The sequence below is a fragment of the Pseudopipra pipra genome, chromosome 4 (genome assembly GCF_036250125.1).
Source record: "Pseudopipra pipra isolate bDixPip1 chromosome 4, bDixPip1.hap1, whole genome shotgun sequence".
Lineage (NCBI taxonomy): Eukaryota > Metazoa > Chordata > Aves > Passeriformes > Pipridae > Pseudopipra > Pseudopipra pipra.
Window position 1 is genome coordinate 70,638,294 of NC_087552.1, and position 16,955 is coordinate 70,655,248.

The following is a 16,955-nucleotide window of genomic DNA, read 5'->3' on the forward strand; positions in this document are numbered from 1 at the left end:
GGATTAAGATCCAGATGCTAGGAGAAATGAGTACATTGCTTTTTGTTTTGGTTTCTTTTCGTTGTTGTTTTACATTTTTCTCAGCAGAGGTGTGGACCCTTAGGTACTGCATTGACACCTGAAAGCAGCTACTCCTTAATATTCCCTCATAGACCCTTTGGGTCTGCAGTCTGCAGATCGAAGGGTTGAAAGACATAAGAAAAGGAGCCTTTATTTCCTGAACACAGTGGAGCACTTGAGAATGGCCTGTAACTGTACCCTATGGTCATTAGTCTGTGGGACAAAAAATAAAGGGCAAAACTCTCTGAAAATGGAGGTGGCAAAGACAAGGGAACTGGGAGGGAAAGGGGACAAAGGGTAGATTTATTCATGCAGCAGTTCCAGTTCATCCTTGAGCAATGAAGCCACTTTGAGTTTCCAAATATGGGACCTATGCCACCAGATCACTCTAATGGGCCAGGCAGACAGAACCCTGACAGCAACCAGCACCAAGCATGCAGAACAAGAGGCAAAATCCAATTCAAATTTCCACACTCTCCCCTTGATGTGTGATCTGGCTTTCTGCATGTCAGGAGATTTCTGTGGAGTGGTGAATTCTCATTGCGTGCTTCCAAAGTTTTGGATGGGATCCCTAAAAAAAAAAAATAAAATGTTCAGGATGGAGAGAACCAGATGATTTAATCTGGGTTGTAGGAAGGGTGAGTGAGATAGAGGTGATTGAGCAGCATCAAAGGGTGACAATCAATTTGAATTTCCCCAGAAGTGATGTTGATGCCTGTGTTGCTTCTCCCCGTGCTTTTTCTTTAATTAAATACCAAATGTTCCATTAGTAGTTGGAATAACATGCTGTTCTTGGGGAAAAGAAAACCCGAGTAATCCCTTTATCTGCTAAAATAGATGATTTCTAGTAGATTAAACAATGGCCTTTCAGCTACCAGAGCATAGTTCAGGCCATAATTGAAGTCCTCTCCTTGGCCTCTCCTCGGTCCCTCGCAGCCAGTAGTCCGTGGAGCCCCATCATCAGAGATAACCTCAGTGACTCTTGTCTGCTGTGAGTGTTTCTCCACATGAGGAGATTAGTCGGAGATAAAGCATATTACCTGAAAATAATAAGTGATTATGGTCCCGAACTGTCTCTCCACATTCATTTCATGCTGGTTAACCCTTGCAAAACTGGCTGCTGGTTGGGTTTAGGTCTTTGAAGAGGAGGGAGGGTGAAGGAAGCTTTCCAGTGGCTGAGTGGAAAAGGAGAAATTCCACCTTTTGTTGTCTGTGTGGGGATTTCTGGGAATGGCAGGAGGCACTGGGCTCCTTGCATTGCTGCACCCCTCAGTCCATGGAAGAGCTGGAGCTGTGCCTTGTGGTGTTCTTGTGGGGTCTCATCACCCTCTGCCTCCCCATGCTGGTCAGCTTGAAGCTGTGGGGTCTTAAAATTCCCTTGCAAGTCATCTTCCATTTACCTGATAACATCACAGGAGAACACTGGGTGCCCAGTACACACACACACACACACACGGCTGCATTTCCACTGCTGCACTGGACAGGACCCTGTTGTGGGCTCAGCTGGGACCTGCAGTATTCCATGCTGTTAAATTATTAGTGTGGACCAGCCATGCTTTGGGATTCACAGTACTCTCCCATCTCCAGGCACAGCTCAGAGGATATGAACTTCTCAGTGGGCAGTTTTCATGGGACCAGTCTGTTACTGGCAGTGCTGGCTGGGCTGTGTGGATGTGAACTCAAGGCCAAAAAACAGTCCCTGGTATTTTTTCCAGCATGGATGTAGCTAGCCTGACTTGACAACACAAAACCATTTATAGCTGCTGTATTCATTCATCAACAAGACATCCAGAGAGATGCAAAAACCTTTTAAGTTTTTTATAGCAAATTTTCAACATGTCTAGAAGGAAAAAATTATCATATTGTGGTTTTCTAGAAATTCAGGTTGGTTGCCTAGGTAGGATGGAGAGAAGAAATGTAAAAGAAAAAAGCTGAAGAAATGCCTTGAAATCTGCTTGTGGGGGCTCTCTGTTGCTATCACTGCTGGCAGCGAGTTCCTGTGCTGCAGAAAGCAAGTGTCCCGATGGGAAGATATTTTCCTTTGTCTCCCCGCAAATATTACAGGTGAAGTCCTGACCCCGTTCAAGCCACTGGGAGTTTTGTTAATGATTTTATTAGGACCACTGCTGTTTCATTCATAAAAGGCTTCTTCCCAGCTCCTGTGCCATTTACAGCATCCTCTGTCTGTCATCAGGCTGGTCTCTGTGAGTGAGGGGCGAGCAGGTTCATCCTTCTTCCTCTAAACACTTCATCAGCCGCTCCCTTGAAAACTGTAAATAAAGGCCGCTGGGGATAGCTTTTCTGCTTGACCCCTCACCTGAAATGAAAATAAAGGTGACTGAATTTCATCCTGACGCGGAGCTCCTTCCCAGGCTGGCTCTTTCCCGTGGCTGTTGACAGTTACCTGCCAAGCCCCATGGTTACCTTTGATTTTGCTGTAATGACACCTCCATACTTAGGATGGCTCTGGGACTGTAATCCTCTCTGCAGCCTTAACCAATTTATGGGGTAACCTGAGACCAGGCTCTCTCTCCCCCATGGTTTTTCCTCTTGTTAACACTCACTGAAGGCATCAACAAACTAAATGCAAGGGGTTTTATTTTATTGCATGCCCAGGGTTGGTGAATATCTGCATTCACACCTGCTGCAAATCTCAGCCTTTAGAAAGTAGCTGTGTGCACTTGCCACATTAAAATGGCACCATCTTTCATTCCCCCAAAGCGTGCTGCTAAAACAAACACTTTGTTAACAAAACCCAGGCAGTGCTCCAAGGAGCTGTTAAGGGCAGAAGTGAGGATTCATCAAAGTGGGATTTATCCAGTTTTGCCACAGATTTTCTGTGTGATCTGTAGCTTGCTTTGTCTCAGAGTGCTTTGTCTTTAAAATCCTTCAAGTCGAAGTCCTTTATTTGTGTCGTGTGTTTCAACTGTAAGCTCTTCAGGGCCAGGGCTTTTTTTGTGTGTCTTTTATAGTAGCTCCCTGATCTCTAGAGGACCTACCTGTGTGTGTATAATACAGTTATAAAAGCTCAGGCTCAGCTTCATCGCAGTGAATGAGGATGTGCTTCCTGCTCCCTAACCTGTATTAATTGGCTTCTCTAAAGGAAATCTTAGGGCAGATGATTTATACGGTGGTGGAAGTAGGAGGAGGATCCCTGGGGAAAGCAAACACTTGAGACTTCAAGGTGGGATGACTCCGGTGGCACACTTCTCTAATGACCATCTGATCCAGGAGGTGCCCGCTTCCTAAGCACAGATCAAAGAGAAAAGGTGACTTCTGAAATGACATGCAACCACCTCTTGCATGGTTTAAATTCTCTCCTCCTGCTTGCGTTTGATCTCACTTTACTTTTCTTGTCACTGGGAGCAGGTGGTTGCTTTATTCTCCCTGACAAGTTCAGATCAGCTGAACAGCTAATGGCTGCAGTGAGAGAATCTCCCAGTTGCATATGCAGTCCAAACCTTGGAGCAGTTGTGGATGAGGCCTGGTTGAGCTCATTCAGAGCGGTCATTGTCCTGCCAAACTTGCCTTTGAGAAGTAGATGCGGTTGTAATGTGAGGTGAGACTCAAGGAAAGCCCAGCTGGCTGATACCTGTGACATGTGGGCATACGGCTCGAGGATTTTCTGTGATGTGCCTTAGGTGCACATTTCCTCTTTGTGCATTGTTAGCAAAGGCTCATGCTTGTCATTTCGGGCTCTCAGCTATATGTGCTGGCTCTGCTGACTGCTGGTGAAAATGTCGGCTCTTGGCCACCATGAGGTGTGTGATGATTGAGATTACAAGTGACAGGCATAAGTCAAACCAGTGTCATATTGCAACCAGAGTTACATCAGATCAAGAGCCTCCCCGAGATTTGGGTCACTTGTGTGCACTGCTCTGAATTTCATCTGTTATTCTTATTTGTCTGTAAAGCTCCTCTGTATTACTTGTGTGAGCCTATCTCTAATTTTTAACCTTCTCCTTCCAAGGAGAAGGAGAAGCAGAATTTACCTAACAGGCAAGCTCTTAACAAAGCCTGGGATACCTGATACACATAATGGTCCCAGAGGCATGTTTACTTTGAACTGAGTGAGTGAGTGAAAACCATTTTGGGAAGGACTTTTTCACCTCCAGGGACTTAACCTAATGAGGAGAAAAGTGATGTGGTTAAAGGGCTGTTTAAACAACGGGCATTAGGGAGCAGATTTAGGTTCTCCAACAATACAGATATGCATTTGCCTTACACAGGTGCATAAATATGCAATGATTTATATCACAGGACACATTATACAGACAGTGATGAGATTTGAGCCATCCTCTGCTGATGGATGCTTTTTGGGGGATAATCAGGAACAAACAGCTGATTGTTTTGGCAGGTTACAACAGAACTGCCCAAAGATTTGGAGCACCACCACTGAGTTCACCAGATGCCCTTGTCTTCTGCACAGAGGAGTGTCTGTCCAACAAGGAGTTTGACTTCAAGGGCTCAGTCCTGTGAGTGATTTAGGTGGCTGGAAGAGAGCTACAGGGGCCTCAGATTTAGGCTGAAGGATGCTGCTTGTTTCTGCTCACATGATGCCCTAAATGGCCCCACCAATTTATCAAGAAAACAGGAGAGAAGGATGAAATAAATAACTCCATAGGAAACGTGCCCATGCTGGACTGCTGCACTGCCACCAAAGTTCATGTTTTTAGACCCAAATGGGTGACTGACCTCATGCTGACAGAACAGGCTGTCAACACTTGTCCCTTGAAGAAGTGTCTCCCCTCTGTGCTTTGTCTCCTCATGGTGATAACCTGAATGGAGATACACAGATTAACCCAGCCTCCTCCACGCGTTGGGGGTCCTGCTTACTGATCACTTCCCTCTTTCAACATCCTCATGGGGGCAATGAATCTTATTCCTAGCCCAAAGAGCACTTTTCAAGGGCTGGGTTGACAGGGAGGTATGTCCTCCTTGGCCATGTGTTCGTGCACTGAGTTGTTAATAGATGAGATGGTTCCCCTGAACCCTGCCAGTATCCAGTGCAGCACCTTGCACAGGAGCTCTGCAGGCTTAGACTGCACCTTTACATTTCACAGATGGGAAAAGATGGCAAATATGGTAAGTTAGGGACAAATTGAGGTGAAATTTATCTCTGTATCATGTCCTGTGTGCTCCTACAGTCTTATTGAGGCTATGAGGTGGAATTTCCAGAGGTACATAGATACTTCTAAGCACCAGCAGGATGTCGGGAAGGAGCTGCAGAGGTCAGGTACAGAAATCTCATCATTTTACATTATAATATATAATATATTTGACTATAATGTAAACTCCTCCAATCTGATTGTAAAGGACCAGAGCTCAGCTATCAGACCTTGGGGCCCATTGTCAGATTATCCCAAGGTGCTACTAACCCACATCATTGTCTGCCTTTGACAATCTGGTCCAGGCTGTCTTGTTGTAATTTGCTTCTAGGCATGATGTGGAAGGGTCAAAATCACCAGGACCCTCTGAAAGCCTCCCTGGATGTTTGGGGTTACCATTGCCTTGAGAAACAGGGGCACTTCCATTCAGGTGAGTGGTTTAGGCTTTGACTCTGGGAATCTCAACCATAGCCTTCCTGGAGTGAAAATAAATCAATTATTTAAGAACAATTTTTTCCTGCAGGTGTTTATAGCCCAATGTTGGTCTTCAGCATTATATCTTCTGTTTCAGGGATGTGCAGACAGCTACATGGGGAGCAGCCATGCAGGGTAGAGTGAGCTCTCCTCAGTGAAATGCTCCCAGGGCAGGTAAGCTCTAGCAAAACATACAGAAAATATTTAAGTGAGGGAAGGTGGGCAGGAAAAGGCACAGCAAAATCTGCCTGGTGAAAAAAATTCTGACAAAACAACCCCATGGCTGAGATTCAAGGTGACACTAAGTGCCTGGTGCTGCTCTGAGTAGCAGAGTTTGAATTATCATGCAGAGGTTAATGGTGCAGGGAAGGAGCAATTCCAGCTTATGTGAAGCCAACACAGTATTTCCAGTCACTCCAGCTGGATTTCTCCCACGAACAGCCTGTGCTGAGTGTTGTGGGGATGCCAGGGGATGGATCTGACATGCACGAGCATCCTTCAGCTGTGTCTCCATGTATCAGGAGACTTGAGAGAAAACCAGGACCATTGCAGGGAATTGATATCACAGGAGAGATGATGGCACTGCATCCCACTAGCTACTGTAAGGGAAATTTTAAAAAGTCCATATATATATAAAAACATTTTTGAAAAAGGCATGTGGCTGGTTTACTTTTCCTCCACATCTGCATTAACAATGAGGAGGCAGATAAACTCTCTTGGAGGCAGAGGAAGATGAGAACTGGGATTTTGGTTCCTATCCACTTCTAATTGGAATTATGTTGGCAATTATCAGACCCATCCTTTGATATTTGGGAAGAAGAAATGGGAAACTGAACAGTAATAGTGGGCTGTTCCTGCATAAACTGTTCTGGCAAAATGCCTTTTAATTTCATGTGAGCTGTGCCTGCGAGAAGACGGAAGGATCAAGCTATCATCAAGGAAGATTAGGATTTGGAGCCAGGTTTTGGAAATTGTCTTCTATCTCAGTAATGAATCAGACACCTTAGGTGAAATTCGGATCCTACTGAATAAGCATTTTCTTTTTTTGTGTTTTGCAGGGCCAGGATTTCACCCCTAACTTCAAATACATCCAAACACTGCTGTGCCTGAAGCGTGGAGCTGGTTACCAATGTTGCATCCTAAAATCTTATCTCATTTATATTAGCCTTGTAGGACCTTATTCTGCTCCCCCTGTAACTGATGGGGGTTCCAATGCTGAGTTCAAGATGATGGGACTGTCCCTCCTTTACCATATTGCATTACAGAACTGTGATATTTTAAAGTGATTCTTCTTAAGTTATATTACTCCTATTAATTCTAGAGTGCAGACTTGGTGTCATTTACGCAAGAAATAGGATCCATTTTATCTGTCCTGGAAGGAAGACACTCTGAGGGCTTACTGATATTTATGTGTTTGACTTTAAGGCAGAAGTTTGTTCCTAATTAATTGAATAAGTGCTTTAATCCCTGGCCTGAGGGCTTCCCATAGAGCATTAGCTGTATTAAGAAGGAAATGGAGTGTAATCCCTTTAATATAAGCACAGGAGAACATGAGAGTTTCACATTTCTGGAAATAACTTCTTTCCTTGTTGTATCATTTATTCTAATATTAATTTGCATAAAATGCAGTGGGGACGAAGGGCTTCTCTTCCTTTCTAACGCCAGTGCTGAGCTGTTTGCAGCACACAACCCTTGCCAGAGCGTTAATATCCTTTGGGCTCCAGTTGCACGCTGGTGCCTGACAGTGTGCAAGGAGAAATAACTCTTGGAATTCAGCTCATTCTAATGGTGCCTGTGAACACAGGTCCATGACTGGCTCTCCTCTGTGGAGGATCCTGGAGCTGAGATCTCATCTTTCTGGCTCATCACCAGCATTTACTACTGTTTGCATCACTGTAGTGGCAGAGAATCTCATTTCCAAACCGATAGCCAGGCTCCTGTAGCTACAGAAATTGGACTCCTGGAGGAGATTCAGCTCACCAAACACAGGCTTTCTGAGAAATCAGTTTGTTTCGGCCCCGACTCTGTACCTACACTGGTCACATGAGCTGGGCTAAATGAGCCAGGAAGTCAGGAAGGATCAGCTCAGAGGGAGATGTTGTCCTTGTGGACATCTGAAATTTGGCAAGATTAGTCCTTTGATGCAATGCATCCAAACCTGGTCAAGGCCTGACATTTTTTAAAGAGTAAATACTGCTTTGTGGATCTGATCTGGTGTTCCTGTCTATCTGTGGGACAGAGGACTCAATCTGAGCATCCCCAGTTGTCTCCTGTTGCAGCTCATCAGAGGAAGAGAGTGGCAGCATCTGAATGGGACAGTTCAGGTGTACTCAGCCACCCTCTGAGTCCAAGTGGAGATCCCTGCCTGCCTTACTTCTGTGGTGTTCCCATCCTGCCATGCAGAAGGTAAGTATGCAGTTTTCTTCCTGTCAACACACTCACAAAGTATGTCCTTTCCTCCCCCGTTTCTCCATCTTTTGCTCCCATCTTTAGCAGGAGCTGGAGGTGCTTCAAGAGCTAACAAAGGGAAGGCTTTTTCCTTCTCCCAGCCACGTGTCCCCAGCATGGCTGGATGCAGCTGAAGGAATGGGTAATAGCTCCCCTGTAGGACTGTTGTGTGCCTTCTCCTCCAAGAAACAATCCCCAACCCCTTCAGGCTCCCCCTCCCCCCTCCAAGGCCTCCAGGGTTCTGAATTACAGTTGTGTCACAATGGGACAGAGTTTTCCCTTGACCCTGGAAACCCCGTGGCCACACAGGCATTGGTGGATCCTATCCCAGACATACCCTGTCCCAGGAGGTCACACCTGTTCACCCTCTGGGTGGCTCTGGGGCTGCTGGTGGTGGGATGCCTCCCTTCTGGGTTCCAACAGGCTGCGTCCCCTGAGGTGTCCATCTCCGTACATCCTGGTTGGGTAAATTTTGCTTTGCTGAACTTGAATGAAGTCAGTCACACTCTTGCCAATTTGAGGTGCCCAGGGGTCTTGCGGCCCCAGCTGAACCCCCTTCCTCCTGCCAGTAGCCAGCTTCAGACCTCCAGGTACCCTATCCCCCATCTTGGGATGGAGGAGTGGATCTAGTTTGCTGGTTTTTAACTGAGTGACTTTTCTGGTGCAGGTTCCTGGTTCACCATGGACCTGATGAAGAATGCAAGGCGATGGAAGGTGAAGTACGCACCGGACTCTCATCCTCAGTGGTGTTTGAGTAATGGGTTTGCTGGGTCTGCTGGTCTGGGAAGATAATAGGAACTGGTGACAATGGGATCCTGGGTCCTGGCCAAAGGCAGACACTGATCTGGGAAGCCCAGAGGGGAGAAAGAGTGAAATGTTAGGAAAAAAAGTACTGAGAATATAAAATATAAAATATAGAATCACAGAATATAAAAGTGGATGACTGGCAAGGCAAGGCGTAAAGAGCCCTCCCTAAGGTGCTGTGTGCCAGTGGATTTATTAGTAGGGGATTATGATTAGTAGAGATTCCTTTTAATCACAGGGAAATGGGAATGCAGACCCTGCCTTGGCTGGCCAAGCCACACCTGTGTGGTGGATGTGTGTGTAGCAGTGGAGATCACAGTAACACCTTCAATTAGAGCTCATCTCCCCCAGCCCTTGCCATGCACTGACAAGTTATCACATCTAATGCTTTAGTATGAAAACAGCTCTTGGACCAGCCTGAAAGCTCATCTCACCAGCTTTCCTGGCTCCAGCAGTGCTCGTGGTGCATGCTGAGGGAGAAGACACAGCTAGTGCTTTCTCCCTAAAATCCTCTCCCAGAGTTTGCACTGCAGGGATTTTCAGGGTGGGGGCAGGTGTCACTGGCCTCATATCCCCTGGCAGAGTTTTCCTCCATGGTTTCTCCAGCCACTTTGCAGAATGAGTGTTGACAATAGCCAGCACTTTAAATATGGGATAAGCACATAGGAAATGTTACTGAGATAGAAGATGGAAGCATGTGCTGATTTAACTTGAGAGACACTGGACCTAGCAGCTGATCAAAGTATTTCAGCAGCTTTATATTAATGCTCTGCCTGGGGCCATCCAGGCAGTCAGAAGAAGCTTGAGAGAGGCAGAAGGAAGGTGTTTGTTGCAAGGGACTGCCTGGGACAAGAAGAGCCCCAGAAACCATTGCCAAAAGAGGATAGGACCTTCCTGGCCACCCTGCTTGGGGCTTAACTGAGCAAGGAGTTGCCTCAGTTGCCTCAGGTGGCCCACGGGACAGAGACTGTGCCCAGAAGAGCAGCTCATCCTCTCCTGAGCTATGAGGGAGCATTTGGGGTTTGCATCACTGCTTTTGAAGGCTTCCTCTGAGGCTTAGTGTTTCCCTGTGTTTGCCTTCTCTCACTTTTAGCTGCCTGCAGCACTGGACATGTACAAGAGTATGTACCAGAAAGACTTTTGCTGGCACAACACCTACGAGCCACCCAACCAGGAGAACGTACCGGTACCGTGGTCTTTTCCTTGCTTGTCTCCTTAGCCCATTGCTGTCAGCTCCCCTCTCGTGGCTACAGGACAGTTGGGGACTGGGATGGTGCCAGGGGGGCAGCAGGCACGGGTGCTGCCTGCACTGGCAGGGTCTGCTTTGGTCCCCAGTGCTGTGACTCACCAGCAGGTCCCATCACACCCAAATGCCCTTGGCTTGTGCCCCCATCTCTTCTGCGGGAAATCCCCCTCGCACCCTCCGGTAAAGCTGTTCGTGGGGAGTGATGCTAATTACACTCATTAAGTCAGGGCACTAACGACTGTTTGCTGAACCGGTGCCTAAGCCTTGGACTCCTATTGCTCCCCGTGGGGCTGATGGAGTGCGTCAGGATTAGACCCATCCCGGTACTGCCTTGAGGAGGGGGATTGCGTTTGGGATGGAGATGGCTCCTTGCCCTGACACGGGCCTGAGAAGACTTCTGCGGGGAAGCTGAGGTTGTTTTTTCTCTAATCTCCTTGCAGTGCTAGCGACCCCCTGAGCTATTTAATCTGATTTGCCTCGCTCTGCCTGCCCTGGCTTAATTGCTTGTGGCAGCCCGGTGGGGACAGCTGCGGTTTGCACTGGGCCACTGCGGAGAAGTGGTGGGGGGCATGTTCGGTTGCTAAAGTGCTTTGGGCTCATACGCTCACGAGAGAGGGAAAAAAAAAAGTTGAGGTTGGGGAGGAAAAGGGGGGGGCAGCAACAGAGAAATCATTGTGTGAAGGTGCCCGCCGGGGCAGAGGGGCTGTCTGCGGCCACCGCTGCCATCCTTGCCTGGGCAGCAGCCTGGGGAGCCCTCTCCTCTCTTCCCCTCTCCTCCCCTCTCCCCTCCTCCTGCCCCGGGGAGCGCTCCAGCTGCCAGCAGCCTTCATTAGCGGTCCTGATCGGGGCTCCCGCTGTTCTCCGGGCTGGCGAGGGCTTCCCGGGCAGCCCCGGCCTTAGGTGGCTGCTCCACTTCCAGGAGCCCAGACCCTGGCTGAGAGGGCAGGGTTTAACCCCTGCCTGCTGGAGCACAGCTTCCAAGCCACATATCTCAGTTTCTTTTTTTTTTCTTTTCCTTTATTTATTTAATTTAATTTAAAAAAAAATATTAATTTTATTTTCTGAAGGCTGCACGCTTGCTGTGGAGGTCGTGATGTAGTTTGGGAGATAAGAAAGGAGGGAACTATGTCTGATTCTCTTGGGTTGCAGCTCCCTTTGGCTCCTTATTAGTTCCCAAGCCCTGCTGAGGAAAGCTCTCCCACTGGGGAGCATGATGATGAGGTACTTGGGAGGCCCAGGTTTCCCTCTTGGCCCTGATAGGATTTGTTCTTTTTTTAAGTGAATAAAACAAGTGTGACGTGAAATTTTGGGCAGTGACCTGCTCCCAAGGGAAAGATGGGGAACTCCTTGGGTTAAGGAAGAAAGCATTGGCTGGTGAACCACCTGCACCATTGGCTCCTGGAGGCTCCCGTGCCTCTGGAGATGCCCTGTGAGGAGCTCTGGCCATCCTCAGTAGTGGAAGCCCCCAGATACAGGTAGTACCTGTAGCTCTGCAGCCTCCACCTGCCCTACTGTCAGCACAACAAAGGAGAAATCACCTTTAGGAGAGCCCTGAGGACCTTGGAGACTCAAAACAACAAAATAAAACCCACGGAGACCCAACAACCACCTGTGAAGATGGTTCTTGCTGGCCCCAGCAGCGTGGCAGAACTCATAGCAGGAGAGTCCCTTCCTGAGCCCCTAGAAAGAAGCATCTGGAGATCCAGTTGCAGCTGGAGAGGAGACAGCAGCTCCTCCAGATCAGCCACACCAGCAACCCCTTTAGCCTTTCCCTGACATGACCCTCTCCCACCATCAAACCACTGCTTGTGCTGTGGCTCCCTCCCTCCCTCCTACTTGCCCAGCAGAGTCCCAAGCTGTAAGACAGGCAGAGAGGGGAAGCTGTCCCTGCACTTTCAATGACAGTTATGGATCTGCCCTGTGGCTGTTGTATCCTCAGGGATACTGACCCCACCAAAGCCCAGGCTTTGCTGTGCACAGGTAGTGATGGTGCTTTAGCAGCTGCCCTTCCCAGTCGCTGCCTCTCTGTTCACATGGGGCTTTTTTTCCTGCAGATAACTTCATACCATCCTACTTCAGATGGCTACGTACCAAGGTGCTACCTACCCAAGTCCGAGCCTCCCATCCGAGCGACACCGGGTCGGTCAGGGAAACTGGAGATCCTCTCTGAGCCACAGGAAGGGCTGCTCTGTTGTTGCCGGGATCTCCCACCTCCTGCTCCAGCAGCCGAAACAGAAGGTAACCCCCAGTGCTGGCACCAGCCACTCTCAGACAGCTGACTGACCACATCCAGCCACCTGAGGGTGTGTCTACCTGGGCCTCTGCCAGCCCCACCAACCCGTGATCCGTGCTGGCTGCACACACATGGATGGCAGCATCCCAATGGTGTGTCGGTGCTGGGCTGAGCCTGGCAAGGATTAGCATCATGGGCACAGCACCCTGTCACCACAAATGCATCTCCCAGGCCAGCTCAAAGCACAGATGCAGTGAGCTGGGGTCTTGGAAACATCTCAGTGCATAAAGAGCCCCTGCTAGCGAGGCAGAGTCTCTTAAGGGTTTTATCTTCACAGGTCTGTTGAGACAGAGGGAGATGCAGTTAATCCCACGTTGCAGGCCATGAACAGAAATGCAGGGAGGCAAAAGGACTCTGGGGTTGAGCATGGGGGATTTGGGTGGTTCAAGCCCCTTCTGTTAGGGGTATCTGTCTGACAGCAAATGCAGCAGAGGGGCTGGTAGCCAGTCCTCAGCCACGCCATTTAACAGCTTGCTTGCAAGGATTAAAACGCTGATGGGAAGACAGGAAAGCTCCTGCTTGAGAGGGAAGAGGGCAGCATTGCTCAGCAATGCTTCAGAAGCAAACAGAAGACATGGCCAGGGATGTCTTCTCTGTTCCCTGAGCTGACCTCTCCCAGAGTGGGATGTCTGTGTCTGGATCCTTTCGCGATCAGTGGGGAACAAAGACACAGCCATCTCCTGTAGCTTAAGTGCCACCCTGAAGATGACTTGAAGTAAGCCCCAGCAGACTTTCTGTCTCTCCACTCACCAGAAGGAGATTCTGGACAAGCAGCTCCTATGGATATGTCTCCACATGGACAGTCAATTGTCCATTTGGACAGTCCATTTAGGCTCCACTTAACATCTGAGGGCTTTGAGCATCTCCTTGCCAAGCCCATCTGAAGCTGTCTTGTGCTAATGACAAAACTGCTGAGGGCTTTTCCCTTCCTGCTCTGCCCCTGTGTATCCCAGCAGTGCAGGACTTCCTACAAACCTTTCCCTTTCATACACAGACCTCCTACCCTCCCAGGCAACGTGGAGACATCATAGCTCCTTCCACTTGCTTTACATCAACATAAATCCTTCCCCTACTTGTGTGATGAACCAGATCAATGCAAAATTGATGCACCTCAGCAAAACTCTGCTGAGCTGACTGGGTCTCCCCCGATTTATGGCAGCTGAGACTCCAACTTGCTCTGGTTGTTCACTTGCTCCCACCCAAGGGTAGGATTTGGGTGAGTGATTGATGGTGATTCCTGACTAATGCACCTTCTTCTGCTCCAATGTCTCAGGGACGATGCTGCACAGGGAGAAAGTGTCCCCAGGCATGGTCTCCTACGTGCAATTCACCCAGGATTTGTACCGGGAAAGGCTGGACAATGCTGATCAATACAAAAACAAGATCCTGGGCTCATCTATTGTGATGGAAGGTCAGTGGATGGAGGTTCTGGCAGCTGCTCCTTGTGAATGACTGGTGGCCTTCAACCTGGCTTTGGGTTTTTTAATTTAATGCGAGACTGAGGAAGGTGAAGGGAAGGTGATTGGCACAGGAAGGGTCCACAGAGCCCCCATAACCACCTGCTCATCATTGGGGAGAAGCAAGGCAGAGAAAAACATTTATCTTCTAGAAGAGGCTGGAATGTTGTAAATGATTTTTCTTTCATCCCAGTTTCCATATGGGCCACCCCATGGAGCGCAGCCCTGCTCAATGTGGTCTCCTTGGAAATAATGTCCCAGCACAGGAACTGCTGCTGCAACCACCCGGGCTGCATTAACAGCCTGACATGGTCATGCACGTGTGAGATGCCTGTAACCTCAGCCTCAGTGAAAACAACAAAATTACTAATGACTCATTATAGAAATGTGTCATTTTTAAAATACACAGAAAATCTGAAATGTCTGCAATGGGCAACCCTGCTTTGTTGTGAGTGAGACGTTGTGAAATGTTTATCCACAGGCAGATATGCTCGATCAGGACGCACATCAAGCTGTTAACATACAGATGAGACATCTCTGGAAGGGTTGGATAGGAGATGGCGCCCCTTCAAACCACTCCCACAGGGATTTTTGGGGAAGATGATAGCATAACAGATGCGATGGTCCTCACTTAGGGGTTAAGTGGGCCATGAGTCTCTTCCCTTGTTTAGTTCCTGCTTAATGGCATGATGGAAAAGAAAATCTAGGCAGGTGGGGAAAATATATACCAGGTGACAAGTCAATGTCCAGATGGGAAGAGCACAAGATATCGTTTCCAGGTCTGCTTTGTCTGGCTTCCCTCACACATAAAAGGCTATGGAAAATAAGGGCTGGATAATCTCATCTAAAAGACCTTATCTATACCAGGGAAGCAATTTTTGCATTTTCCCTTGGCTAATCCCTTCATTGTGGTAGCTCCAGCAGGAACGCTGGAAGCACAAACAGCCGATGGAGCTCAGAAGGGGGAACACTCAGACTGCGTGATACAGGAGACAGAGACCCCCAAAAAAAGTCTTTAAATTATTTGGACTCTCTTTCACTAGACTGCTCTGTACCTGACTGGAGAAGTACCTACCAGCTGGATTTCCCACGCCGGAGAGGAGTCCATGGTGGATTATACACAGAGCAGACGAGGCCTTCTCCCGTTTTCCCTGCAGACAGCCGCCTCAACCAGTAAGGGAGAAGTGGGCCAGGGAGGAGAGGGTGGATGGTGGGAGTTGGAGGCAGGGTAAGAGTAGGGCAGGGAGGTTTTGGAGCTGGTCGGAATTGGGCGGTGTTTCTCAAGTGTATTTCTCCCTGTTCATGTCATCAAATCAGCCCAAAGGAATTCCCTCAGGGACAAATCCATTCTCAAAACGTGCTTAGCCTTTTCTTGAAAAGTTTTGCAATTGGGTTGATAAGGGTGGGGAGACAACTGCTGGGACAGCCTCATCCCTGTGGAAAGAAGGTGCTGAGATCTCTGTGGAGCTGGGGCAGGAAGCATGTTTTGTCATTTCCATGCCCAGGCTTCCCCTGGGAAAGGGCTCTCTCAAATCAAACAGGGCTGACTCATCTACACACTATGAACCAAACAGGCATAAACGGCTCCTGAGTTCTCATTTCTCACTGAAAGGCAATTCCTCCCTGCTGCCTCATGCCCCCCACCTTCCCCTAACACACATATATTTCAGCTCTGCATTGAAGATTTTGATCTGTGATCCTGGAGTTATATGTGGGCTGGAGACTGAGCCTGTGTAATGGTTGATCCAGGTGGGAGATTGATCCCAGTGACAGCCGTGTGTGTCGCAGCATCTGCGCCATTCCTGATGGAGACAGGCTGTTCCCTCTCTTCCCAGCACCAGCTGGATATGGTTTTGTTTGCTCTACACAGTCTCCTGGCTGGGAGGTCAAATGCTGCAGAAGGGGAGGCAGGTTCCTTGTCCTGGTGCAGGAAGCAGAGAATGGAGCTTCTCTCCTTCTCCCCTTCTCCGTGTTTTCTGCAGGGGCCGCTGGGTATCTGAGTATGCAGACAGCTACAGTGTTTTCTTGAAGAAGCTGGACTGGTCCACTCCAATCCCTTGTCCATGGATGCTGTCTGGGAAGGATATGCGATGGAGACCGCGATGCACACCACGATGCCCTGAGTGGTGCTAAGGTGACCATGGTAAATACCAGGATTACCCATTTTGGCCCTGAGACTTGGGATTTCAGGGACTGAGGCAGTGGGAAAAAGTATATTCAATCGTAAGACCTGGTACAAAATACTGTGAGACCTGAGATAAAATGGTAAGAGCTTTGCTGCTGGAATGTTCTTCTGAGTAGCAGCATTTGTCCCTGCTCATTGCAGGAGGGCTGGACTAGATGACCTTCAAAGGCCTGTTCCAACCCAAACCATTCTATGATTCTACAGTTTTCTGGGCTCCTAGAAAGTGGTTATCCAATCAGATCTAATTAGTGGGAAAATATTTTTCACCATGAGGGTGGTGAAACACTGTCTGGGTACAGAAGAGGGAGGGGAATGGCATGAAGATGTTCACTGGGTGATAAGACTGGGTCTGAGCAGCCTCATCTAAGCTGGCCCTGGTGGACCATGACACCTACATTATTCCATGGTTTTCTGGTTTCTTTTAGTGTGTGTTACCTATGTTGTTCTGTGATTACAGCTCTTTGGCCCTCCAAGCTGCCTGTAATATTACTCATCCAAGACCCTGAAAGCCTGGAAACCTCCTCTCTTCCAAACCATGTCTATCAGATGTGAAACGTATGGCAAAAACCTCTTTAAGTGCAAATTATCATTAAAATCTCCCAAGAACCTCAACTTTTATCATTGTCAGAAAAGGACTTTTTTGGGGGAACAGTGTGGGCTACAGAGCCAAGTCCACTTAGGCAGTTTCAATTTATGTACTTTAAAGAAAACTTGATGGTAAACTTTGTCTCTCAGCAAGAAGTATTGTGTGTTAAACAGCATTGCTTGTGTTAATTTACTCTCTAAATCTTTGTGCAATCAGGGGGTGGAAAATATCCATGTTATCCAGGGCAGTTGAGTGCCAGCCTTGCAGAACTCCTTCCCCTCGTTTGTATTTAAC

General features: G+C 48.2%; 1 protein-coding gene across 2 annotated transcripts; it reads left to right on the forward strand.

Annotated features, from left to right (window-relative positions):
- The first annotated feature begins 8,385 nt into the window (after positions 1 to 8,385).
- LOC135413600 (uncharacterized) lies at positions 8,386 to 16,687 on the forward strand. 2 transcript variants are annotated; one of them, XM_064653519.1, is made up of 9 exons: positions 8,386 to 8,528; positions 8,612 to 8,680; positions 8,758 to 8,804; positions 9,988 to 10,080; positions 12,195 to 12,378; positions 13,707 to 13,844; positions 14,934 to 15,063; positions 15,873 to 16,033; positions 16,533 to 16,687. In XM_064653519.1, exons 3-8 carry the CDS (start codon positions 8,772 to 8,774, stop codon positions 16,021 to 16,023), a joined length of 729 nt encoding a protein of 242 aa, XP_064509589.1. In that variant the 5' UTR covers positions 8,386 to 8,528; positions 8,612 to 8,680; positions 8,758 to 8,771; the 3' UTR covers positions 16,024 to 16,033; positions 16,533 to 16,687. The 2 variants fall into 2 exon arrangements, with proteins under 2 accessions (XP_064509589.1, XP_064509588.1); XM_064653518.1 differs by lacking the exon at positions 8,612 to 8,680 and having other exon boundaries at positions 8,386 to 8,555.
- The last annotated feature ends 268 nt before the right edge of the window (positions 16,688 to 16,955 follow it).